The sequence below is a fragment of the Ambystoma mexicanum genome, chromosome 1p (genome assembly GCF_040938575.1).
Source record: "Ambystoma mexicanum isolate Mex_15411 chromosome 1p, UKY_AmexF1_1, whole genome shotgun sequence".
Classification (NCBI taxonomy): Eukaryota; Metazoa; Chordata; class Amphibia; order Caudata; family Ambystomatidae; genus Ambystoma; species Ambystoma mexicanum.
The window spans coordinates 239,024,899-239,051,798 of NC_090921.1; the positions used below are offsets into that span (position 1 = coordinate 239,024,899).

At 45.5% G+C, this 26,900-nt stretch overlaps 1 protein-coding gene across 1 annotated transcript; it reads left to right on the top strand.

The window, feature by feature from the left end:
• Positions 1-23,251: 23,251 nt before the first annotated feature.
• LOC138472577 (micronuclear linker histone polyprotein-like) lies at positions 23,252-24,583 on the top strand. The gene has a single exon (XM_069610858.1). It carries the CDS (start codon positions 23,252-23,254, stop codon positions 24,581-24,583), a length of 1,332 nt encoding a protein of 443 aa, XP_069466959.1.
• Positions 24,584-26,900: the final 2,317 nt, after the last annotated feature.

The window sequence follows — 26,900 nt, forward strand, 5'->3', positions numbered from 1 at the left end:
CTTTAATTGTCTGGCACCCACTCCCGTCCTTCAAACCTTACACCTCCAACACATTTATGTTTACAGAGTGCCACCCTCCAGAAATGTAAGTCTCCAACATTCTCCAACCCCATCAACTTCATACAAACTAGCAACTTAAGTCTCCAGTAACCTCCTTCAACAACCTAACAGTCTGAATCTCAATTGCCCTACTCAAGCATTGAGTCTGGCAGAGTATGAGGAGTGAAGGAGTGGAGTCTTTCTGCTTTCCTGACAGTCTGGCAGAGTCTGAGGAGTCTGAGGAAGTCCGTGGAATCTGTGGTCTAACCCGTGCTCTTCCTCGACCTTGCTTCCTCAGCGCATTGCCGGCGCTTGTCCCTCCCTCCCTCCCTGTTCCCGCCACTGCACAGCCTTTGACTCTGTGGCCGTGCTTCGAGGCTTTGCTTCAACTATATCCATGCCTTTGTTTGTTTGTTTGTTTATTTATTTGTATTGCGCGCCAGACCCAAGGGTAACCGGGTGCAGTGAAAAGAATATACGAGGCTTACAATGTTGCATAGAAATTACAGTGTTACAGCAATTTACAATGTTGCATAATTAAAATTTACAATAGTGATAAATCTTAGATGGTACATATATACATTCAGATAAGTATCATAACACAAATTAAGGTATTTCAAACCTTACATGTTGTTGTCATTGAAGTGTTTGATAAGATTCGTTCTAAAGTGAGGGAAAGATTGGTCTGATCTAAGGTTGTGTGGCAGGGCATTCCACCATTTAGCGGCTAGCACAGGGAAGCTTGTGCCACCAATTTTGGCAAGTTTAAATCTTGAAATTTCCAGACAGTTGGAGTTGGGAGTTCTTGTAGGTCTGCTAGAGATTTTTCTTTTTATCTTGTCCATCAGGTAAATGGGGGCAGTGTTATTGAGTGCTTTGTGCGTCAAGGAGAGCATTTTTAGGTGAATTTTATTGTCGGTGGAGAGCCATTTGTATTGTTGTCTAGTGGAGGAGATATGTTCCCTTTTGTTTATGCCTAAGGCGGCTCTAAGGGCGTTATTTTGACGCAGCAACTCTTTGTGGAACCATGCGCGACTCTACGAAATCTACTTCGTTTGCCAAAACACGCGCACAATGTAAGCTGGAATCAGCAACGTCCAGCTCTCACGAAGTACTCATCGTGTCACCAGCTGCATTGCCTGTGTTCTCGCAGCTGCTCCAACCCCAAGTAAGTGATAAAAGTCCTAGTGTGTTACACACACCCGTTAACTCACCTGCACTGCCACTGAACGACAAAAGAAACGCCCCAGGAATACGATCTGTTGAAGTGTGTGAGCTTGTAGGACGGACGCACCCACCTGTTATGGACAGTGGAGAGCGTCTAACCGCGGCCTCTGTGCCGAGCATCGAGGCTCAAGTTGATGTCTCGGTGAACCGGCCTGCAGTTGTGGGTCTCGCGCCCAGAGTGGTTATCTCCCTGCGTGAGTTGGTGTGGCATTCGTTGAACGAGCGTGCAAGTGGGGATGGTCAGAGTGCTCCTCCAAAGCATGTGATTGAAGAATGCGATTACGCTGAAAAGCTAAGTCGCACTAACGTGTGCCTCAATGGAAGCTGTTACACAAGCCCAGAGTCTCCCTGCCCTCGCTTTTACAGTACTCTTGAGAAGCTGATCACTTCACCACCGCCTAGCCCAGAGTTCGTTTTAGTCACCGGCGACGATGACTATGTATTCTGCCGCCTATATGACAACATGGGTGCGCGCGGGGCTACAATGCAAGACACCCCGAGAAACCAGTCTTCTCTCACAACACTTGATCAGAAAGAGCCATACTGGTATAAAAACAGACGAAATTCACTGGATGTTGTTAATAAAGTTTTAACAGATCTTACTCGTCTAACCAAAGAAAGAACTCACAAAACCATAACCAACGCGACGCCTGTGGGGGTGGGGCCAGCCACGGAACCACCTGCCTCTTCAAATCCTTCTACTACGAAAAAACAAAAGACTCAAGTTGCTGGCTCAATGAGCCTTTCTAAACGTAGAAGAGCCGACTCGAGCATCTCACCGAGTATCAGATGCTCACAGATGAAAAAACTTAAAATGACAAACACCTTGCCAGACACTCAGTCGAACTCTCTGAGTGATGAATTGCCCTTAGGTAAGGAGGTGTTAGGTGACCGTCCGCCAATGGACTCTTCATCAGATTTATCCTCCTCTGACTCCTCTTTAATGGAACGCCCATTCCCAAAAATCAGACTGCCCCCTTACCGTCAAAGGTGCCGTGTACTGCAAGAGAATGGCGATGCTAATGCAGTGAGACACGTGCAACAAATGAAAGATCTTCAAACAACAATAATCTCTTCTATGACATTAACAACTGCCCCATTTCTTAAAATGTACGAGCACCTCAATGACAACATGAACGACCTTTCCAGTCTGGTCTCCTCCATGAACATTAAGCTCTCAAATGTTGAAAATGTACACAGCTCGTACAAAGAGACCCTCACTGAGACGAAAAAGAGGACGAAGTGGGCTTTGGACACCCTAGCGGATTACACCAAAAAATGCCAACTTAGACAAGAAACCTTTGGCAGAAGTAGCCAACGAAGCTCTAAATTTTTTCCAGCAAAAAAAAGGAGCCAACTCAATTGAGAACCAACACTGTGAATGGTGCATATCTAGACCTCTGCATGATCGAGTGTCCCCCTCTAGCAGTCCAACGTGTCCATCAACAACTGAAACTGATCTGAGCGTGTCTGGTACATTAACTGAGAACATGGTGCTTAATGGAGAAATCACAAATATGTCCATGCGACCAAAGGTTGCTCCAGAGAACGAGGTCACTGCCGTTCCAAGTGAGCCACTTCTAGTTGGGGACGACCGGCTGGTTGCCGCCCCTGCTGCTGCAGGGGTCGAAAATGAAGAAAGAGCCAGCGTGCCACCACAAGCAAAAGATTCATATCTTAAAGAGAAGGTTCCGTCCCCGCAATTCTCCGACATCTTAATTGAAAGTCAATCTTCAAGAAATTCGGCTCTATTAGATCCTCAATTGGCATCCACTTCCAACTTGAGCCCTCACCGTCATTTGGCCAGTTTGGAAGCCACACCAGTGAAACCTGATGTTCATGATAATCCTCCGGAACTCTTTGACATTTTCAAGAATCCGAAGAACAATCAAAGACCTCTCACTGCACAGTCTAAACTGAGAGATGCTTGTGTGAAAAAGTCCAAAAATAAACTCCCTAAGAAAATGAAACGAGGAAATGATTCACGCAAGTTTCTATGTAACATCAAAACAGTCAATGTGATGGTAAATAGAACCATTGTGAAAGACAAAAGCTGTGAAACAAAAGTCACTTCGAAAGAAGCAACAGTTCAGTTGGATGAAGTCTCAGCTCCTGTGCTATGCATCAGTGACGTATCTGTAGACCTGATGAATATTTCAATTTATGAAGATGTCGACGGCAAGGATTCGAATGTGCATGACGCAACTGTTCAGGTAGATGGCAAAGCCTTGTATGCCATGTCCAGTCGCGACACCTTATGGGACTTCAAAGAGGCAACTAATTCAAACATAGTCCTACAACCATCCCAATTATCTCAACCTCCTCCCATGGGGCAAATCGGGGCACAAGTATTTACGGCTCCCGACACGTTCGGGAGGGATGCAGTGTGTGAGGGAGAAATTCCACCTCATCAAAATAAAGGGTTAAGATTCTGCCAAGTGATTCAGCAACCCTCCACTCTGCAAGATGGTTACACTAAATCTAAGATAACCTTCATGACATTGGACGAAAAATGCACAAAGTTGGCTGCAATGTCCCATACACCAGATGTCTTTTCAAGCATGTTAGACATACCACTTAAAGCTCCCATCAGTAATGGGTCACAACCAGCCCGCCCTTCTACATCCTAAATTCAGCAGGACAGACAAAACGAGTATAAATCCAACTTGCAGTCGCCCTCCACCACCTGTGCCACAACTAAGCACAAGTTGACATTGTTAGAAAACAGTAAAATGCTTTCTCAAGCTTTGAACGTCAAAAAGGCGAAAACATCTATACAAAAAACACAGGCCCTACACCAAGTGCTACTGGAACGTATAGAATCTTCGGACGATTTAATTCTAAACCAGCATAATGTGCTGTGGCTGTGTCACCTTGTTCCTAGCCTTAGAGCTATTGAATCCGGGGATTTGAAAATTGTTGAATTTTTCAACAAAACCAAAAACGATGCTGTAATACTGCATCTGCAGTCTAAACTCATAGCCGATACCTTACTTGAAGCTGGTCCGGTGTTAATGTCCCTGGGGATTGACATCTCTACAGTGCCCAATTGCCCTGTGTCTAGATCTACAGAAAGCGGCGCATCCAGAGAAAAAAATCTGTGGGGTCAAACAACCACATGTAGAGGCACTAAAACCTATAGCTGTCGTTTTGCCACCACCTGTTCCATCGCAAACCGGCCTTTCAGATAATGAAGCTTTGGCCAAACTACAGATGAATGACCTAAGGATAACAATCAAAGGAGCCGAGAGTGTAACAACAAATTTCGATGATACAGAGCAAGGTGTCAATCTGGCTGGTAAAGCAACCGACTGGTCCTGGCTTGCTGGCACATTAAACACTGAACTGGACAAGTAATGCCAGGCCCAATGGGGCCCCCCGAAGCTGCACAATGGGATCTTGGAACACAAGAGAATTCACGCATCTGTTTTCAACTGCCTGGGCAACCGGTCTCGATCTTCTTTGCTTACAGGAAACTTGGTTAAATGTAACACCCATACTGGAAGGATTCAAAATAGCGTTCAATCCAGCCATCAAGCAGCTCAAGGGAAGGCCAATGGCTGGGTTAATAGTGGCGGTAAAGCAAGACTCTGGCCTTAGGATACAAAAGTCCACTAACCTATCTCCATTCATTCAAGTGGTTGCTGTTAGTTCCTCGGGAAAAGAGAAGTCTCAAGTACCTTGGATGTACATCATCAATTTATATTGGAACCACTCGGCAGCTGGCTCTGAGACTTTCATTGACCAAGTTACAGCCGCCATTGACGATCTAATCGAAAAGGAAAATCCAATTTACCTAATTATCTGCGGAGATCTAAACAATGATTGTATCACACACCAAGATCCATCTAGTGGTAAAAAGAAAACCAATAAGTCCCAAGAGCAGATAATAAATCAATGGTGTTTGGGAATGGATCTCTGTGGTCTAACGATGTTAAATGGTCAAACATCTGGTGACATTCCAGCTCAACCGACTTGGAGAAGATACGACCAAAGTTCGATCCTCGACTATGTATTTGTGTCTGAAAATATCCACATGATGACAACTTGCTTAGAGATCACTAAAATGACCCATAGTGATCACGACATGGTGACTCTAAGCTTTAACAATTACACTCATCGTGAACAAGTACTGTGGCCTCACATGGTGAGAACCGGAGCCTGCAGGATTCGCCTACATCTTCATGATGAGGAACTGACTCACATTACATCTGAATTCCAGCGGAAATCAGAGGCACTGGAATATCAACAACTATTGTTAGAATTCGAGGAGCGAAAACACAACTTAAAACATGTCGAATTTGCACCAAAACACAAATTCGACTTGGAAATTCTCCAACGGAAAAGAACATTGCGACGTGACCTAAGAAACTTGCAAAGAGATACTAATGCCAACATCCGTGATCAGATAAGATCGATCAAACAATCATATAAGAACTGGCTCAAGTCCCACAAGGTCATCATGGCACAAAATGACGCAGAGCTAATGTTGTCTAAAATGTTAAGCAAAACCTCTGCAGATTACTGGAGGCTGATAAACATCAATCAAGCCCCCCAACACGCACTCCAAGCAAACTTGGTTTCAGAGGCAGAGTGGACGTCCTTTTACACCGATCTTTTCCGTAAAGACGTAACAACCAAAGAGTGGGAAGCCCCCACTCCGACCCATTGGGAGCTTGTGTTTGACAGAGAGGACATCCTACAGGCAATCAAGAATGTTCACGATTCCAGAGCCTCCGGGCCAGACGGCCTAACGAATTATTCCATCAAACGCCAGCCGGACCACTGGACAGACTTCTGCATAATTCTGTTTGACAGAATTGTTAAGTGCTGTAACACCCCGGAATCGTGGAAGTCCGCTGTGATTGTACCAATCTTTAAAAAAGGCAACAGAAGGAATCCAAAAATTACAGACCGATAGCGTTGCTTGACGTGCTGGGGAAAATGTACGCCACCCTATTCCAACAGAAACTCCTAAAGTGGTATACGGAATCAAAATGTGGAGACCCAAGACAAGTAGGATTTGTTAAGGGTGTGGGGTGTGGTGTGAACCTTCTGTTGTTAAATCTATTGAAGATGGAAGCACACCGGTCTAACTCCAAGGTTTACCTGGCTTTAATAGATCTATCATATGCCTTTGATAGCATAAACAGGGACATACTGTGGAAAAAACTGAGTGTGTGGAATTGTCCCCCCAGCCTGCTGGCCGCTATCCGAGAGTTACACTCAAATACTTCAATCAAGATTAGACTTGATCTCAAAGGCACACTATCAGCCCCTATTAACACACACAGGGGTGTTAAACAAGGTTGCCCCTTGGCAGCCATTATCTTCAACCTGTTCATATCAGACATTAAGGAGATCTTCAATGGACTTGCCACTTTTCCACCCAAAATCCACGGCACTCACATCGACTACCTTGTTTACGCGGATGACCTTAACCTAATGGACTTGACACCTATAGGTCTTCAGCGCAAACTCACCATCCTTGAAAAGTACTTAACAACGAATGGACTTCACATAAACAAACAAAAATGTGAAATTTTGGTTCCTGAAAAACTGCTGGGAAATAGTGGGAACAGGAAAACATGTAATTGGTACCTTGCTAAGGAATCCATCAAGATTGTAAAAAACACCACCTATTTAGGTATGAGGATTAGTGCAAGCAGAAACGACGCCCCATGGGTCGAGATGACCAAAAGCAAATGTCGCCAGTTGGCATGCCAAGCTTCACTGATCAACCAGAAATGTGGAAAATGTTCACTAAAACCAACTGTCACCTTTTTTCAGCAAAAAGTGGTGCCTGCACTGATATACGGAGGAGAAAACGCCTTTGGATGCGGACACGACCTGTGGAACTCGCTGAAGAACATCTTTTGGTCAAGAGTTTTACACTTACCCAAGAGGACCCCAACGGCTTGCATAAGGTTTGAACTTGGCTATATCTCAATTCAAGCTCGAGCCTCTTGGAATCTACTGAGCATGTTCAGAAAAACGATGCAAATGACACCGCCGCCACAAATCCTTATGCTGCATAAACCAAACACAGATAAAACACACACGATTTTTTCTCAATGGAACGTGCTATGTCTTGAAGTGTTGGACTCATACGACATCACAGTTCAGACATTAATTGAAAATCCAGACTTGGCCAAGAAGAAGGTTTGGAGAACAGATTGGATCAACACATGTAATTTAAGAACTGAATCAAAAACGATGAAGGACGCTCCTGGAGAAGCCAGAGCATATGGCCAGCTACAAGTCTATTTAACTTGCTTTCCAGACCAACATACGAGAGCATTATATATGTATTTTAGGCTTAATGCCCTGGCCACTAAAGAACGCCTGAGTTTCTGGTCCCAATATGCCGATTTGGACCTGACGTGTCGCTTTTGCAGAACAAATAACGAGACTTTAAAACATTTGACAATGTCGTGTCCAGTGTTTGAACAACAAAGAACAAACATTTTTGGCCCAGTAATTAGTAAACACCAAACACTAATTGCTGCCGATTGGTGGAGAGCCCTGTTTGACGGATCAAACAGAGCTGTGCTATACGCCTTAGTTGCCTTTCTTCGAGTCCTAAAGGAGGGCCTGGACGCTGAGAAAGTAAACTTAAGACCTAGCTAAACAATGAGCCCGAATTCTATCCTTTCTGCACGACAAATTTGAAATGTCATTATAGCAATTAGACGAAGGATTAGATGATGAAGAGATGTGAAATATTGAAATGCATTCTTCTGTATTAATTTGATGTTCTGTTTTTAAAGGTTTGAATAAAGCAATAAAAAGAATTTTAAAAAAATTGTATATCTGCATTCAATGTATTTCAACTCTCTTACAACACATCTCAAACATTCTCTAGCAACATCATACATGCCAAGATTCTGTGACCAAAAATCTGTAGGAATCTTAAAGTTTCAAAAATAGTAAATAGCATAAATAGCATATTGATGACATCACAGTAAATGGTGTCACATCAATTTTACCCAATGAAATGGCAAAGAAATACATCTGGGGGTTAATAGCCTCCATTATCACGAGCTGCCCAGGCAGGAGGGAGCTGAAACAGGAAATAGCCACTGAAAAGCTATAAGTCCTTCTATATCAGCAAGTGCCTGCTGTGAAGGAACAGGCGTGAAAAGGCAGCGCAATGATAACACTTCTGCATACCCCAAGGGAAGTGGCTGCTGCAATGTCTTCCGCAAATGCAACTTGTAAGGTGAGCGTGCAAAGTGCACATTGAAAGCCCCAGAACTGTAAAGAGAAATATATTGCAGTGTTATTGCTGACTAGCAACATGGGGCAGATTCTGAGGGCCCCCCTGAGGCTGATGCATGGCCCATTTCAATTGAAAAGGTGGGTATGCCGTCCATGGCCCGGAAAATTACCGTACCTGGGCCTCTTTTCACATTCTTTGCGGTCCCTGCATGATCCAGTGAGACAAAAGCCACCCTGGAGCCTCACCATCCCCATTTCAGTGAAAGGGAACTCTGCCATGACAGCATTATTCATTCCAGATACTAGAAATAGGCTGCCTTCAGGTTCTTCTCACTTTAAGCGGGGCGGTGGGAGATGTTAAAAATTGTGCAAACTTTTAATGAACCCTTGTGCTCCAGTGCCTGACAGCGTTTGTACACCCGTGGCTGTTTGTTTATGGCCTTAGATGTAAGTTGCTCGGAATGTGCAAAGCTTAGTTGTGGGACTTTGCTTTTTACACACTTGACTTGTGTAGTGTACTGACACGACATGCCCTGATCATTTATTGTTGTCATTAGACAAACTTAAGTAATTTACCACACCTGCAGAGATGATTGGAGATGACGGTTTGCAGCTAGCAGCTGTATGTATTTACAGCAGAGCTGAGCACACAGTGACAGACCACGTTTAGAAGAATTTCGTGAGACACAGACCACTGGCTCCGTTCTCACAGCACGATAAGGGAGGCAGCTGAGAGAGAGGCACAGGATGGCAGCCATCACGCTGACCCTCTGACACTGCCTGGACCTCATGGTGCGGAGGGCAGAGTCGAGCATCTGTTTCACGCGGCTGTTAGGACTGATTTTCTATACTCTGGCCTGGTGGTTAGATGTATAGAAGGCCAGACTATATTGTGACAGGAACAACTCTGGGAAGCTGTAGCCAAACCAGTTTTGGTAGCAGTGACAGGCGGTCTAGGCTAAGTTCCTCAGAGGTGGTGAGCTCGTAAAGGGTCCACAATGAGGACACACAATGTGAATCACAGATTACACTTAGACAGGATGTATACAAATACAATTATGTATTTATGACCAAAAACACACTATGAAAAATGTCTATTAGGAGGTACAGTTATCACACAAGACTATTAAACTAAATACATATATACATTCACTTTGTTATAGAGCATGGTACACATCAGAAACTCCTGAAAAGAAAGGTTAGAATAGTATTATACACTTATGGTCCACAGAGATGATCCCTAACTAAAATTGTCCGGCGCTAAGTTGGCTTGGGCCTTTTGACCAATAGTCCAGGTAAAAGCTCCACAGAAGTTATGAAGCAGGAAGAAATGCAGGTAGGGTCTCTGTCGCTAAGTTGGCTTGGGCCTTTTGACCAATAGTCCAGGTAAAAGTTCCACAGAAGTTATGAAGCAGGAAGAAATGCAGGTAGGGTCTCTGGGGTCCAGTGAAGGGTTCAAGTTAGACTAATGCCCAAAAGTAGCCCCAACAGCCAGATGTCAATGGCAAAGCCAATAATGTTAGAATTAAGCTTTATTAGAAGCCCATTCACTTATAATGTGAGTATAGTGGTAGGTTAGAAGCCTGTAATTTACCCTGTACTCCGATTCTTCCCCAGACTTGGCAGAACAAAGGAAGAGGGTCCCACACTGCTTTTCCCGCCAAGAGTCGCAGTCCTCGATTCACAGGGATTGCAGGTTCAAGCTGATTTCCGGTTGATGTCTTTCACTGTTGCAAGGACTCTCGATTGAAGAATGCAGCAAAACTCGATGCAGGTCCCCTCTCAGGACTGGACTCGGGTTAGGTAATCTATTTTGGATGGTGGTCACTTCAGCACGGCAACGCAAAAGGACTCAACAACTGTGGTCAGACTTTCCCTCCTATCTCGGGTCCCCTCAATACTAGGATGCCATAATTTTGCAAGAGGTATGGCCTCATTACGACCCTGGCGGTACGGGGTAAACAGCACCGTAAAAGGTGCCAGTGCCGTTTACCCCATACCGCCTCATTACGATGTCCCCTCGTGGGACCCAGGAAGCAACGCCTGGGTTTGTATTGTCCCAGAATATCTTCTTGCCTCCTCTCCTGTATCGTCTGTTATTTCCAAATAAATGAAGGGAGGAGCGCTATTCCTTATACCATTAAATGACAAGCAAAGACTGGGAATGCTGACATTCTGGAGTGGGTGGTGTGAGAAACCTGAGGGTGTTCTCATGGATAGACCCCGAGGATCATTTGTTCAGGTGGCCAGGGCACGGATCATCGCCTTTGGAACCAGATCCTGGGGGTGGACCACTGCGGGAGGATCACCTGGACAAGGGGTCCTTGGGGACTGAGAGAGGAATCCCCTGGCAGAGACATGGTATTCCCCTTTTCCGACGCACTCGTATGCAATACCCCCTCAGTTTACATGGGATATGTTAAACCAAGTCCCATCCTACCCCAGTATGTTTCATTAAAGGAAAGAAGGCGAGAGCCTCATGGGAAACCAGAACCCATGTACCCACAACCATACATCTACATTACCCGATCTGACAATACCCTACCCAATTTTCCCACAATTACCAGAAAAAACTACAACTTACCAACTGCCCCCCCCCCCCACCAGAGGGACTGAGAGCATGAAGATCACTGAGAAGAAACACAATCAGACAAAGAGGATAGACTCTTCCTTTTTAACAACACACTGGTCCTCAATACAAGTTTGCCGGTCCAGTAATAATGGCGCCGGTAAGCTACCAGCACCTTTACTACCGGGACGTCAAACTATGAGTTCTGCTCGCGGGTGTCCTGGCGGGCATACCGGCACCCGCGAGCAGAGCATGCCGGATGCACCGGCACCATTCACGAATGGTGCCGGTGCATTCGACCTCCCCCATCCCCATTGAGCCCTATGGGGCTCAAATCTGAATGGGGAGTAATTATTACCGTCACCCGGCAATGGGGATGTACTGGGTCCGCCAGGGCTGAAATACTCTGGTGCATCCCCATTGCCGGTTGCCGGTAAAAAAACAACTCCGGCGGCAGCCGTGCCAGTAACTACTGGCACGGCTACCGCCAATGTCGTAATGAGGCCTCCTTTCCTCTTAACAAATGCAGGCAAGGTCCGGCCTTCCTCTACAACCACTCACACCTGATTCTGGTTGACTCTCGCAGGGAGTATAAAACGGACTGCACACAGGCAAACTCTGAGTGAGCTAGAGATGCTGGATGGTGCACGGAAGCCAGAGTGAGAGAATTTGTGCTGGAGACACAGTGGAAGGCCTGGAGGAAGAAGGACTCCCTGATTGCTGGGCCTGTGAGTACAGGGGAGGCTTTCGTGTGGAGAGGGAACTGTACCTCCAGGGAGCCAAACCAGGGGCAGCTGGGGTTACCTTGTGGTTCCTACACCGGAGCTTCTCCCCTGGGCAGAGCAGGAACGCCCAGGCCTTTGAGGGGCAGGTGACAAGACCCTGACCTCAACAAGTATCCCCTTGAACTCCTGCAGCTCCCAAAACCGCCAGAGTACCAAAAATGGGAGCTAGCGAAGTGGGAGCAACATCAGAGTGAACGATTATGGGACTTGAAGTCCACAGACATTTTGGTGAGAAAAGCTGAGCAAGGTGGAACACGAGAAGCAGCAGAACTTCTGGGGCAAAGGCGAACCTACTGGAGCAGAGTGACAGATAGAGGGTCAAGAACCATGGGCAAAGGAACCCAGGAGCTCCCCGCAGGTGGTCGTTGCCTCCCAAGATCTGTAAGAGTTATGTGGGGAAGGTCGAATCCCTGACAAGAAGACTGCATTGTGTTTCAAAGGCACCTGTGACCCTCCGGGTGAACGATAGAGTTGGGGAGGCGAGGCCAAGCCTGTGCTATTAACCCTGGCTTGTGAATTAAAACGACAAAGACAATAAAGGAAAGTACACAGCCAGCGAGTTTGTGAGCGAGATGAAAGACCGGTATGTATTAAAGAAAGATGGAAGTGGCAACAAAATATCTTTCAATTGAAGGTTGCACACGTGAGGAAGATACGCGAAGAAAGGCAGACCTGTAGTGAACTTTAAATTACTGATAACTGTGAAGCCAGTGATACAGAGTAGCGAGTGGTCCAGCGAAAGGAAGTAGCCCACTCAAGTCTCAGCGAAAGGTGAAATGTTTTTGTTATAAAGCAAAGAAGTGAATGAACTTTAAAATGTGTGATGATCAAGACTGTCCCTGGTCAGAAGGGAAGTGGAAAGTGAATATTGAATTGTTCTGCTTATGATATTGAACTACATAGACCAAGAAACACTGGGGCAAGTAACACAAGAGTGAGAGCTGAAGGGAGAGGCAAATTGGTCCTGCAGAGATCTATAGTAAAAGCCTTGCACATTCGAAAGTCTTTGACATCAGGAAAAGGTCAGGCCCGACTAAGGTAGACCGGAAGTGTGATAAGTTAGGGGAAGAGAAGCCCTATCGAATGTGAATAAAGATTGGGGAAGTTCTGTGATTGAGAGGTCCGAGCCCGACAGAGTGAGACCCTCGGGAATATTTTACGTTGAGAGCTCCGAGCCCGATCGAGGGAGCCTGTGTGAACTTTTGGTTGAACTGTGAACCCTTTTCGTTGAACTGTGTAAGAACCTTTGAAACACTGGAAAAGTGACTTTAACGTGGAAGGCCAGGCAGGCCTCGATGCACGTTTTAAACTGCCTTTATTTTGAGAACCTGAGCCAGAGTGTGTCATCCTGTCTACGGGAGCACCTTTCTCTGTGCTGTCGAACGTGGAGGAGAGCTGACGCACCCACATTCTTTATATTCTTGTACACTATTTCTTTTGCATACACATTTTCCCCACACATATTTTGTAACATTAGAGTAAGGACTGGTTAGAGGTTCTGTTAGCATAGGCCATCTTGTTTTGACAGACTCCACTAGGACTGTGTTATTTATTATTTGATGGTCAAGCGTGATCCCATCCTAGACGTACAGCAAGATAGGCATTCTTCCAACTCCTTTTAGAGAACAATAAAGGTTTTCCAAATGTATCTTTAATGTCTGTCTTGCTTTTGATACCATGCGTTCCTTACAGTGGATAATTGACGGGGGCTATTGTGCTTTCTAGCAGAAAAAGCTGCTAAAATCTATTGTGGAGGCAACATATACACCAGTGTCACTGCAAGGATTTTTAAAAACTCTGCCATTTTTCTGATTTAAGGAAGGGTCCATGTGAGGAATTCGACCATCCGCACAGTGGGTGGGCGCTGGCCTGGGCTTTTTTAAACATTTTCAATAAAATGTAATGATGGTAGATCAACCTCCGAAAAATGTGTGGGGCTAATCTGCACACATTTTCCTATGCTCATCGCACGACATACGCATAGACCTACAGGCGCAGCCCCCCTGTCATATTTAGTCGGGATCTGACAGATGGAGTACACAATGCATCTCCAGAAGGGGGAGGGCCAAACCTTCCCCCTGCCATGGCTAGCCTAATTAACTAACAAAGGCTCCATGGATCCGCCATCTCCTTTTGTTGAGCCATGTAGCTGGTGGCGGCATCCACAATCACAGAGTTTAATTCAAACAGGGCCACAAGGGGGCTGGCTGCAGATGCTAACACAGGAGACAGGAAACCTGAACACCCTTTCATGCACTGTGTCAACCTGAAGCCAGCTCCCACACTCAGTATTGTTTGACAGTGAAATGTCATGTCAGGGACTGCATGTTTAGAGTAGTCATTCTCGCAGGAGGACCCCATTTAGAAGGTACGAGTATGTGTTTCATGCAGCCAGAAAGTTTGGTCTCAATGCAGCTCCAAGGGAATTGCCACTTTAATTACATACCGCAGAGAGCTCCATTAACGAGAGGGACCCTTTGATCCAAAACAGATGGAAGATAGGTGGTACTTAGTGTTATATTCTTTCACCCCTTTACCTTTTCTGCTGCAAAGCACTCTGGTTATGACTTCATGCGTACAGGAGATTGTTGGTGGGGACCCAGGACTGGTTCATCAAGATAGGTTTAGCCAACACCAATCCCTGTGGTCCAATTGGCTTTAATAGAGGGCAGAGGCCCTCTTTTGGCTGATCATCTGAAGGCTTCACCAGAAGCAGAAGGAAGAACTCATCATTGGACCCTGGCTGAAGGTACAGTCTGTCTTACATCTTCTGCCAGTGAAGGATGGCCAGGACCTCCAAGATGGAAGTAAGATCCCTCCCAAGGAACAGTGGGAGATACCGAATCCAGAAGACCCTCCAGCAGCTCCAGAACCAGTACCCACCCGGCACACAACGTGCCCTGCTAGGCTCTGCAACAAGCTTCCTAGATGGGAAATGCCAGTGAGTCTCTGAACCAAACCAAGGACAAGGCAGCTGCCTGCAACACTCTCCTCAGCTTTGGTCCAACTGTCTTAAAGGACGACACAACTTCAGTGAAGAAGCTAGGAGGAGCCATTGGTAAATAACGAGTCTTGAGATTAGATTGTACGTGTAGTCTTGATTGTAATGGGCAAGGTTTGCCACAGTCTTGAGGGCACCTGTAGTGCCATTCACATGGAAAAAGCCAACACGTGATTCGACCAAACGGCGGTTTGATAAAGTAGGTTATGATCCTTGGGTAAGGAAACTGGATAGCGACTTTGTGGCCATGGAGGCCTCTGGATAATAGATTAGCGTTCATGGCTATCTTTCGATCTACTGACGTCCACCTTAAAGGAAATTTTGGGCCAGTCGAGCCCCTTGAGCTGCAACTTGCTGCACCACTGACTGTTACGCCGCAATCCAGTGCTTCAGAATCGCTGACCAGCACTGAGACAACTATTCCTGACCCCAAGCTGCGTGTAGGCCAACCTGCAGCTGTCTGCCCAGCTTTGCTTGTCGAAGTGCCTGCCGCCTGATACCTGCAGCTGTCTTCCGTCTTCAACTCTCACAGAAGCTGCAAAGCTGCAAAGCACCCTGAAACCGACTTGACCCTGTCGAGCACCAAGAACTCATGCAGCACAAGGTGTATTGTGGTTCTGTCCCCTGGTAATTCTCCGAAGGCCCCTAGTGACATTTTCTGACCCATTGCTCCCTTGTAGCCAAGTATCCTTGAACTATTGTGATTAATTACTATACCGAGTACCCCCCTGTCAGTATCAAGAGTGCATCCCTTTTCCTTCTTTGAAACTGTCTGTGCTCTGCATTCCTTTACAGGGTGGGTTGTATTTTGTAGTGTGCTAGGAGCATCTGTTGTGATAATAATAAGGTAGATATTTGTATGCAACCTTGACTGGACAGTCCTTTTTATCATTGGATAATAATTGTATTTTCTCTGTGTTGCAACTAACCAATGATCCACAACCTTTCAGAGATAAGCCTGCCATTCGGTCCACGTTACCAAAATTGATCAAGGAATTTTATAATGTGCTTGCATTTACAATCTGTTCAGATCCCTTCAGGTGTACTAGAGGTGTGGGGCTGATTGATGGTTTAGTAACCGATATTCATCCCTGGAGCACTGGTGCCCCTGAAGTTGATTCATCACAGTCCTTTTTCACAGAAAACACAGAAGTGTTTCTGCCATCAGGGAAATGCCTTGATTATAAAAGAAAAACGTTTGTATTAGACAAGGACACCTCACCGGTGTTGTATTTGAACTCCTTTTTTACATGCAAAGCCAGGCCTTGCAAGGAGAATGTATCCGAGCAGACCTTGCATCAAGGTCGGCTGCTAGGGCTGTCGGCAGAATGTTAACCAGAAACATGCAAATGTGGCTTTGATGGCTGTCCGCGGCATTCTTTCTTTATCAGAATATGGTGCTTTTAAGAAAAATGGTGTTATTTGATGGAACAACAAAATTCTATTTGTGCATGCGCCTCGGAATCAGGCCCTGAATCAGAAGCTTGCAGTGCCAGCGCATTGCCAACATCTCGTTCTACCAGGAAATAAGATGCATTGCTGCGGGAACCCAAAGCAGAAGACAGGAATGAGGAACAGGGAAATGAAATGAAATTAATTGCGCTCGCGGGCAGTTTGTTCTTCCCTAAAGTGCATGTTGCTTAACACACCAGAGCAAAGACTCTTGCCACGTGTCTTGTCCAAAGGCCAAGGTGGTCTGCAGTCCTGGGAAGAGGAGAATAGAGAAGCCCACCCCATGGGGCACTGGGCTTCTACTCTTCCACAACGTGATGAGCAGTCAAGGTTTCTTTGATTTTATTAGCAAAAAGGTGTGCTCTTCATTTGTTAGCTGTGGTGGAGGCTTCATGTGGCAGGAGGCTCTGCCAGCTTCAATCATCTCATCATGGATTAAAACAAACTCGGCAGATGTATTAGACCCCGCCCTGCGATTCTGAAGTGGATCAAGTGTTTCTTCATCTGCCCATTGCTTCTCCATGATACCCTCTGGCTTGCATTATGCGGGTTGCATGACCACGTTCCAATCTTTCAGTTGTTCGTCCTGGTTTTTTTTTACTTCCGATAGGTCTACCTAGAATCCTTTGCTTTCTATTTTGTATAAAAGTTTGCCCTTTTTCAAAATGAAGACCTAAGGTTAGAGAAATTCCAGCATGGATGTTTTTAGTGCACTTTGATGTGCAGAATTGCCAATACTATCAGTATCCATTCCGGACAAGCTTTACTTTGGCGTAGATTTTAGGGGACATCTGTTTCTGGGTATAGATTGGGGGGCTTGTGATAGGGATTAGGTGAGCAAATATGCTGGTACTTTTAGAAAGTCACACTTGTCTGCTGTTGACAGATTTGTGGTGTGGGTGTTCATTGTCCAGGGTATGGCAGCGTATGTGGGTCGGCCATTCACTAGCGTTACTACTGCGTTACTCAAGGACACACCTCCTGAAGTAAGCTCCTGGGTGTACAATATTTACATCGGGTTCGGTTGGTGACTCCGGTCCTGACACATCGCCTCTTAGAAAACAGCCGACATATGTGGGGCAAAAGGTTACACCCTCCTCACTGCTATTCAGAGGCGTTGCTAGGGGGGGGGAAAGGGGCTAAAGCCACAGGTCTTTTGATTGTAGCCCCGAATAGAATCTCAGGAGCTACAACCAAAAGGCTAGCTAGCCCCCAGTCCTGACAGTTCCGACATTAGCGCAGCCCGGGTCTTTTCCAGAACTAGCAACCCCTTGCTGCTATTGCTTAATACTCGGTCTTTGCCGGCACATGCAGATGACATTTATGATCTCCTGTTAAATCGTCGCTCTGACTTGCTATGTCTCACAGAGACATGGCTTCAGGAGAGCTCAGCACCGGCTCTTGTCCAGGGCATTCCAGATGGCAAGTGCAAGGTGGCCTCTACTATCTCTATTTCGCTGCTTTTCCATGCATTGCATGACGCAGCAGTGGAAGTAGCTCCACTTGGTTCACTCAACCGTGCAGGTTACCATCAGCGCTGTGGTTTTCTGTTTCGTTGAAAGCCACTCGTCTCAAGTTGAGGCAGACTGAACTTAAATGGCGTAAGGCCTATGATCCGCTGCTCAGAGCACAATATAAGAGCTGCTCTGTAGCTTACTCATTAGCTATTGCTACTGCTAAGAAAACATACCTGGCCAACAAAACTGAGTCCTCTTTAAGCCAGACCAAGGGCCTCATTCCGAGTACGGCGCTAACCAATGGCGCCATTAACGCCTTGGTTGACGCCGTACCTGGACCGGCAGCGGCTTGGTGGATGGCGGAATCACCGCCCCATTCCAAGGTTGGCGGGGCGGTAATTCCCCATTCACCAAGGCTCTTCCCCATTCCCGAATGAGCCCCCATAGGGCTCAATGGGAATGGGGAAGATGCAAATAACGGTGACCGTTCATTACGGTCACCGTTATTGGCTTGGAGGCCCCTTTGCGCCCTCGACTTTAACACCTGCTCAAAGCAGGCGTTAAGGGTGAGGGCGCAGAGGGAACTCGGAGTATGGCGGTAAGGGATTACCGCCACCGGTCTCGTTACCGGTGGCCGCTATCCCTTACCGCCATACTCAGAATGAGGCCCCAAGTCTTTTTTCTCGGCGGTTAAATCTCTCTCATCTTCAATTAAATATATTCCTAACGTTACGCCGACTCAGGAATTGTGCGACTCATTGTCGCAGTTTTTTATCACAAAGATCGAGACAATTTGAGAAAATATCTCTGCGTTTAACATTTCGTCGAGTGAGAGTAAACTACTAAAATTTAGTGAGCCTGTCCGCATTAAGGACTGGTCCTCGTTCCCTCTTTTTTTCTGAGGAAACAGTATCTATTGCGATCCAGAAGATTAAGTCATCTGCACCTTCTGACGCAGTTCCAGTGGCATTGATGAAGAAGATCTCCCCTGATCTTCTGCGTGAGATCATGGCAGCTATTAATAATTCTTGCTAGACAGGGTGTGTTCCACCAGAACTTAAGGCTGCAGTGGTTATTTCGCTTCTAAAGAAGTCTTCACTGGACGCTTCTATTCCAGCAAATATCCGTCCTATCTCTCGTCTGCCTTTTCTCTTGAATCTTCTGGAATCTTTGGTGTCACCCTTGCTCTCTTCGTTTCTTGAGTCTTCTCATCTCCTTGATCCTGCCCAGTCATGTTTTCGACCTGGCAGGGGCACTGAAAGTGTCCTGGTTTCGGTCCAAGATGACATGGCTAGGCTGGTGGATGCACGGGGGTGGGTTCCCTTATATTACTAGATCTATCAGCAGCGTTTGACAGTGTGGACCACCTCCCCCTGCAGTCCCGTCTGGCCCAGATGGGGATATCTGGGCAAGTGCTGGCCTAGTTCTCGTCGTTCTTGGTGGACTGCTCCCAGGCGCTTTCTCTTCCTCCTTTTTTGTCTGTTCCCTGCCACCTTGCCTGTGGGGTGCCGCAAGGCTCCTCCCTGTCTCCCATTCTCTTTAATATCTACATCTGGTCACTTGTGTGTCTCATCCACTTCTACGGTGCCAGGTGCTATTCGTTTGCCAACAACACCTAGATCCTGATCCATTTAGATCTTGATCGGGAGAAGGTGTCTTGTGTTTTAAAGGGTGCCTGGCGGCCATGGGGGACTGGAAGAACCACAATTGGCTAAAGTTGAATGGTGACAAGACAGAGAGAGGTATTGGTGGTAGGGTCCCCTCCTGATCCTTCACTCTGGGTCTCTCACTTCTGGCCCGCTTCTCTAGGCCCTCTTCCTGTTACTGTGGTGAAGGTGAAAAACTTAGGTGTAATCTTGTCATCGTCCTTGTCAATGGATGCTCACGTAGCAACAGTTTGTCAAACCGGCCATTACCAGCTTTAAATTTTAAAGAAAGTGCTTCCTTTGCTGTCAGCTTTTCTTCGTCCACCAGTTGTCGCAGCAATGTTGTTGAGTCAGCTGGACTACTGTAATTCCCTTTACTTGGCACAGCCGAAAGGAGTGGTTCAGCGACTCCAACGCCTTCAAAATCTTGTGCCGCGTGTGGCAAAAGGGTCCCCTTATGGGTCCCACATCTCTCCGGTCCTGCGGGCTTTGCACTGGCTCCCGGTGAACCAGCGCATTAGATTCAAGGCGCTCTGTATCGTCCATCGGGCATTGCATGACCAGGGAGCGGAATATCTTCGCTTGAAGTTTACCCTCTATGTCCCCAAGCGCTGTTTGCGTTCTGCATTATCTGATCTGCTTTGTGTGCTGTCTTTTCAGTGTGCCCGCATAGGAGGACGAGCCTTTTCAATAGCGCCAGCTCAGCTTTGGAACAAACTGCCAACTGCGTTTAAGAAATTGTCTAATCATCTGCCGTTTAGAAGGGCAGTAAAAACATATTTCTTTTAAGTACTGTGTGCACAGGTCCTGGTCTACCTCCTTCCCTTTCTAGCACCATGATACCTTCGGGCGACCGAGCGCTTTAGAAATTCCCCTAACATAACACAACATAGCTGGTCAAATCCTAGGTTGGTCATTTTATGAAAGGAAAGTTTGGGCATGTGTGTTTTGTTTATTAGCAGCTTCATCTATTTGTACTCCGTAGCATCCTTCGGTGAAAAGCTTGTTTTGTTATCCTGATAGTCCAGAGCTTCAGTGGCCCTGCCAGTGGAGATGGTCTCTGTGATAGGGTTGGACATGAGGTTATTTGGGTGAGGATAACACTTAAAGGTTTGTAGTGTATGCTTCCTACTAGCCATAGCAAGGGGAAGGCTGAGATGAAGAGTTTAAATCACTGGGGGAGGTCTTGGCTGCGAGTGTAGGTCAGTTGGCCTGGAGGAGCCATGTTTGTGTTGGAGTGAGGTAAGCAGATAGGCTGTCTGTAACGGTTGGGAGCTGGTAAGAGTCTGCATTTCGTGACGGGAGATGGGCTCCTGAGTTTAACACCTCCTTGAGTTCCTACTTCTGGTGTACAAATTGCAACTATACAATCCCTTCCCCCTGTGAATGTCCAATATTCTAGGTCACCCTCCGATATCTGCCTTTTATGCGTGTCAGTGATCTCCACCTGTTCGTCTAGGGGGAACAAGAAGCATTGTGCATATGTCATTTAAACACACACTATTCACAAACAATATACAACGCTAAATAAACAGACGCCAAACCAATCCATGCCATAAGCCTTTTTATTGTCTTCCAGTCTAGTTTACTGTCATTGTTTGCTCAAGGCAGGTCATTTATATCATCCACCTCTTTAGTCAACATTTCTCTCTGTCCTTCCTCTAACAAATAAACCTGGCCGCACTAATTCCTGAAGAACCTCTGCAGTCACTTCTTTTTAGTAATCTTTCTATCTTATACAGGTCTCCAGCTGAGATCAATTTGTTGATTGACCTAATAGCTATATCCTTCCAACCCTCACCTGAGAACCTCTGTGGGAGATTTGCCTTGCTCAGGGCACGGAGCACTAAGGATCAAAGTTGTTTTGTAATGTCTTGTAAATTGAATGAAAAACAGGGTATATTCTGAGGGAAGCATTACTACTATAAATAGGGAAGACACCAATGCATTACCCCTCCACCCCCAATGAGATATACCACAATAACCAAATGTTACAAGATTAGGTGTATCCCCTCTAGAGAATATATCTAACAAAAACAAACATTCTTGTTTTGTATTAAAGTTTGTAAGAAACTGGTGACACAATAATAATAACCTGAGGAGAACGGGCAGGGGGAGCCCGATAGAGAGCTGCACACTGCAAGGGCATCACCGCCGTATCCACTAGCGGAAGCGAAAGTGAAAGTGGTGGCTCTCATTCACAAAGAGGCGGAGGAAAGTGCAGAGACCAGTCTGGTCTCAGAAAAAATCAATGAACAATTGCAATCCAACCCTAATAAAAAGAAAAGACAGAGAACAAGTTCTTTGCCCCTCAAGAAACTCAAGAGCCGCAAAATAAAGAAAAATAAGATCAGTATCAGAACGAAAAAAATGCCTCAGAAGCTCGAACAGTAACAAAAACACCAGGACAATTGATGGACAAAATAAATGAAAACGAGCCACAGAGAGGAGAAGGAGGGGCACTTAAAAATTCTATAAAGGATTATTTTTATGCAAACATAAGGCAAAAAGCAACAAAAGAGTACTCCCAGAGGGAATTTACAGATCTTGAAATACTGGAAGCTTTAAATGATTGCTTACCGGTAGCAAAACTATGCAGAGTTGAGCACTACGTTAGTGATAACCTGTCATACAGTAAAAGATTGGCCTCAGAAGGCAGGAATAAGGCACAAGGACAGCCAAGTGTCAAAGAGAGGGCTGAGGGGGAATCACCGAGCTCGATGCCACCCCAAAAGAGTCCTATGAATTCACCAAGAGGCCAGTTAAATCCGGAGCTGACAAAAGACACAGAGAAGGGGGAACACAAGAGAAATGCGGACAGAGTCAGAAATGGGGGCTGTCATGTCTCAGCGCAAAGGAAACCCCCATACCATTCAAGAGGAGAGCCTTACTACAGTTGATACGGAAGGTCCAAATGGCTTAACAACAGAAAATGAGGAAGGCTCCTGCAAGCTAAACCCTGCAACACCCTCACCCCCTGAGGGTACATGAGGGTACAGCCCCGAACGTAGACACCTTCATAGGAACAGACAGAGACAAAGCTCACAAAACCCCAAATAAAACGCTGGTGCCTGAAAAACTCAATCAACCAGGGCTCTCCAAAGCCCAAAGAGAGAGCACGACAATAGAAAGGCCATCCACAGCAGGCACAGACGATCTAAATCAAGATAATCTTATGAGACCCCAAATCAATCAAAACTTGAATATGGGGGGGAAATGACAACCGAAGTTCCCATATCGACAAAAATCGAAAAGGAAGAGCCTCATCAGAAACAACAAGGCCATCTCGAGGCAGCTGGACAAATCAGACAACAATGTTAACTGAATCACCTATAAGAAGAATCTCTCCACATCAACTGACCAGCCCGACGGATTCCTCAAATAAAAAAAAAATTGACTTATTGTCAATTATGTCATCAGTGAACATTGCATTGGCACCATTTATGAAGCTTTATGAAACTATTGCTGACTCCTTGAAAGATCATACAAGCATCCAAGCGATGATCCACAGCAAAGTTATCTTCCTAGAAGCATATGTCATGGCTTTGGAAGCCAGAAAATCAAGCACAGTCATAACAAACGACGAGGGCTCGTCTTCCCGAAAAAAAGAGCAGTATGGAGAAAAAGAACAAAGACTGGTGAGCAAAACAACGGGGACTCAAACTATAGCTACAATAGACCTCACAACAAATAACTTACCAACAGAGGGTGCAAATAAAGAGGCAAAGTTAATACCGACCGGGAGCCAACCAACAAAGAGACCATCACCTAGACAACCCACTATTGGAAACCAAACTGCAGAAGGTATTTTTCAATTTTTTACATGACCAGTAAATCAAAAGGAAATATCACTAATGAAAGCCAAAGAACCAGAGTCGAGGCAAACAAAAAACCTAGAAGTATCAGAAAAAAGAACCTCCAGCCTATCACCATCAATAATTGAAAGTATTGAAAACGAAGAATTGATGAACCTGAGCCAATACATGCCAGAAAACTCTCCTATGAGCCTAAAGGCACATAGCCCCAGCAAAGCTTTAACTTCACAATCACACAAAGAAAAAGAAAATACAGAAATCGCAGGGAGACATGAAGAAGCGACTGAAGAAAAAGCAGCAAAAGATTCTAGGGAAAACGCGAAAAACACAAAGAACAAGGGCGTTAGATCAATTGAAACAGATAGACAGACAAAGCTAAAAAGGATGATGAAAGAAACAAAAAAAGAAAACGAAAGGACGAAATCGAGACCCAGAGACAATCAGACCCCAAGAAATCGGAAAAAAGAACAAAGACATAACTCCTTCAAACAGAAAGATGGTGAACGTGGTAAATCAAGAAGGAGATCAGAAGATAGATGGGACGAACAAAAACATAAAAGAAAACCGTACAGAAATACATCACCAGGCAGACCTCGTTCTCAATCCAGGAACGCCCACAACAAAACCAATGCTGAAAAGCGACTCAGCCCATCACAAGATAAAGGAGAAACGATCTTTCGGTACAGATCCAGAACACAGAAATACAACTTAAAACCGAGAAAAGTGGACAAAGCTAAATGGCGCATAAAACTGACACAAGTGAAAGAAAACAGAGATGAAATAACCTTGAACCGAAATTCAGTGTTAAAACTTTTTAAACACATTCAAAAGCTGAATCAAATAAAATCAGAAGACCTGCTTGTGGTAGAGCCCAGCCATGTAAACGCAAAAGCAAAAACGGTACTCTACGTAACATCAACAACGTTGAAAAACCTGATTCTCGATTGTAGTGAAGAGCTGGACGAAATGGGCTATGATGTCAAAGTGCAATCAGCCACAAGCGAAGAAGATAACAAAAGGGAGGCTGAAAACAAAGGGCGCAATACGCCCAGCAGAAAGCAAGTAGGCAGACACCTAAAAAGCGCCATAGGAACACCCGGCCGTAAGAAATCTCCTGCAAAAAACAAGGAAAGAGCAAGAGCCCTGGAACCTGAAGAGAAACTGAGGGAAAACCAACAAACCTCCAAAGAAAACAAAAACTATGAAAGTTCCACAAAAACCAAAGATACAAAAAAACTTAACAATGCCAGGACAATCCCAGAAACAGCGGCCAAACTTTCAACAGAAAAAGTCCCACAAAAAAGATGTGAACCCATGAAAGGCATATGGTCCTGGTTGCCTAAAACTCTGAGGGAAAAAAAGCAAACATAGCAACCCGCGAGAGACGAGCACATTCTTCAAGATAGACATCGCTCGACCCCCCAAAAGTGCGAACTAAAAATGTGCTTGTGGAACACGAGAGGACACACCCACCTACTGTCTCCAAGTGACATGGACCTGGGGTCATATGACCTATTATGCCTCCAAGAGACCTGGCTGACCGAACCCCCTGCAATAAGGGGGTTCGAAGTCATCCTTGCACCAGCCAAACAAGGACGTCGAGGAAGACCTCCATCGGGTTTACTGATTGCGTCTAAAAAAGACTCTGGGATCAAATTAGAAGAAACATTGATCAGCAACCAATTGATTCTGATGGTCAAGGCGTCATGGACCCGACGGAATACCGACAAAAATGCCTATGAGAAAGTCACCTTAATCGTAGCAAACACCTACTGGAACCCAGCAAGCATAGAGCCTACCACCTACATAGAAAAAATTGAGGACGCGATAGACGAGGCACTATCTGAACATCTGGTAAAATACTTCCTCATTTGTGGAGACTTGAACGCTACGTGCACGAGCTCGGACGAAAGGGAGGCGGACCAAGGACACAACTCAACAGGCAAACAACGTGGCAATCTATGGGTCAAATTGATGAATTCAAGAAACCTTCACAATTTGCACGAAGCATTCCCAGACTCAAATCGCCCGCCATCATGGGAAAGAAATGAATCGACAGGTACCATAGACTACATCTTCGTCACCGAACCAATACTGGCAATAACGAAAGACTTTGAAATTACACGAGTAACAGTAAGTGACCACAACCCCCTGTCAACAACTTGGATGTCAACAAGGCCCCGGAATGATTACGCTGAGCACCAAGTCATAGTCAACACGAAGGGAAACCGCTTACATCTTACAACAGATTCCATTGTGGAAATAGAAAAAGGATTCAGCTCAATGTCAAACCATTTGGGCAAAAATAAAACAGACTATACGCCACTTCTGACGAAGTTCAAGAAGAACCGTAAAATAAAAACAAACAGTGGAAATCCCCCAAGACACGCGTATGACCTAACACTGGTGGAGAAACGCAGGGCACTGCGTAAAATACAACGCAAAGCAAAATCTTCCGGATCCCCAGGGGCTGTGAGAGAGGCGGAAGTGGAAACCAAACTCTACAAAGCTTGGGTAAAAGGTCATAGACTGTCCCTCTACCAACAAGACGCTGAAAATATCCTAAAAGCGATAAACGGCAAAAACATAAAAGAATTTTGGAAAATCTTGAGAGCGGTTAATGAAACGCAAGAAAATACTATCATAACCGAGATTGGAGAAACTACGTGGACAAAATACTATACTACTATGTACCTGGCACCAACTACCAACTTAAAATTACAGGGCGAAATGTCTTCGGAGCCATGGGTAAACATAGATGACCCACAGGAAATCCGATTAAAGATCAGAGGCTTAAAAAACTCTCATGCCCCAGGACCCGATGGGATTACGAACATTGATTTAAAAACAAATCAAAATGAGTGAGCCAGTCTGCTAAGTAAAATCTTTGGCAGATGCTGCAGCTTGAAAACGATACCACCCTCATGGAAACAAGCAACAATGGTACCAATATTCAAGAAAGGAGACAAAAAGGACCCGACAAATTATAGACCCATTGCGCTCCTGGATGTTATAGGTAAAGTGTTTGGCTCAATGCTTCTTGACCGCTTTAAGATCTGGGCGGAGGAATCACCTTGCAACGACCCACTGCAAACTGGATTTAAAAAAAATCTGGGCACGACAACTAACATTCTAATGCTAAACGTGCTGAAAAACAGAGTACTGGAAGGGGGAACGAGAATTTTCGTGGCGTTCATCGACCTGACCCAAGCATTCGACCGGATTGACAGGGTCTGCCTATTGTCCAAACTTGAAGCCTGGGACTGTCCACCTTCTATACTAAACCCGATTAAGGCACTGTACACCGATACTTCAATACGCATTCGACTCGACCAAAACGGTCTCTTATCATCACCCATTCCAACAGCGCGGGGAGTGAAGAAGGGATGCCCTTTGGCCCCGGCCTTATTTCTGGCATTTATCGGCGACATCCAAGATGAGGATCCAGAAATTCGAGCATTTCCTCCAAAAATCTGCAAAACCCTTATAACGCGATTGCTCTACGCAGACGATTTGGTCCTAATGGATCACACACCAATAGGTCTGCAGCGCCAATTGACAAAGCTCCTAGGCTATATGCAAGAAAATAAACTGGAAATAAATGCAAAGAAAACAAAATTCCTAGTACTAGAAAAATCGACCAGGAAAACAGAAAAACTGAAACTAAAACAGGAAGGATCACTGATCG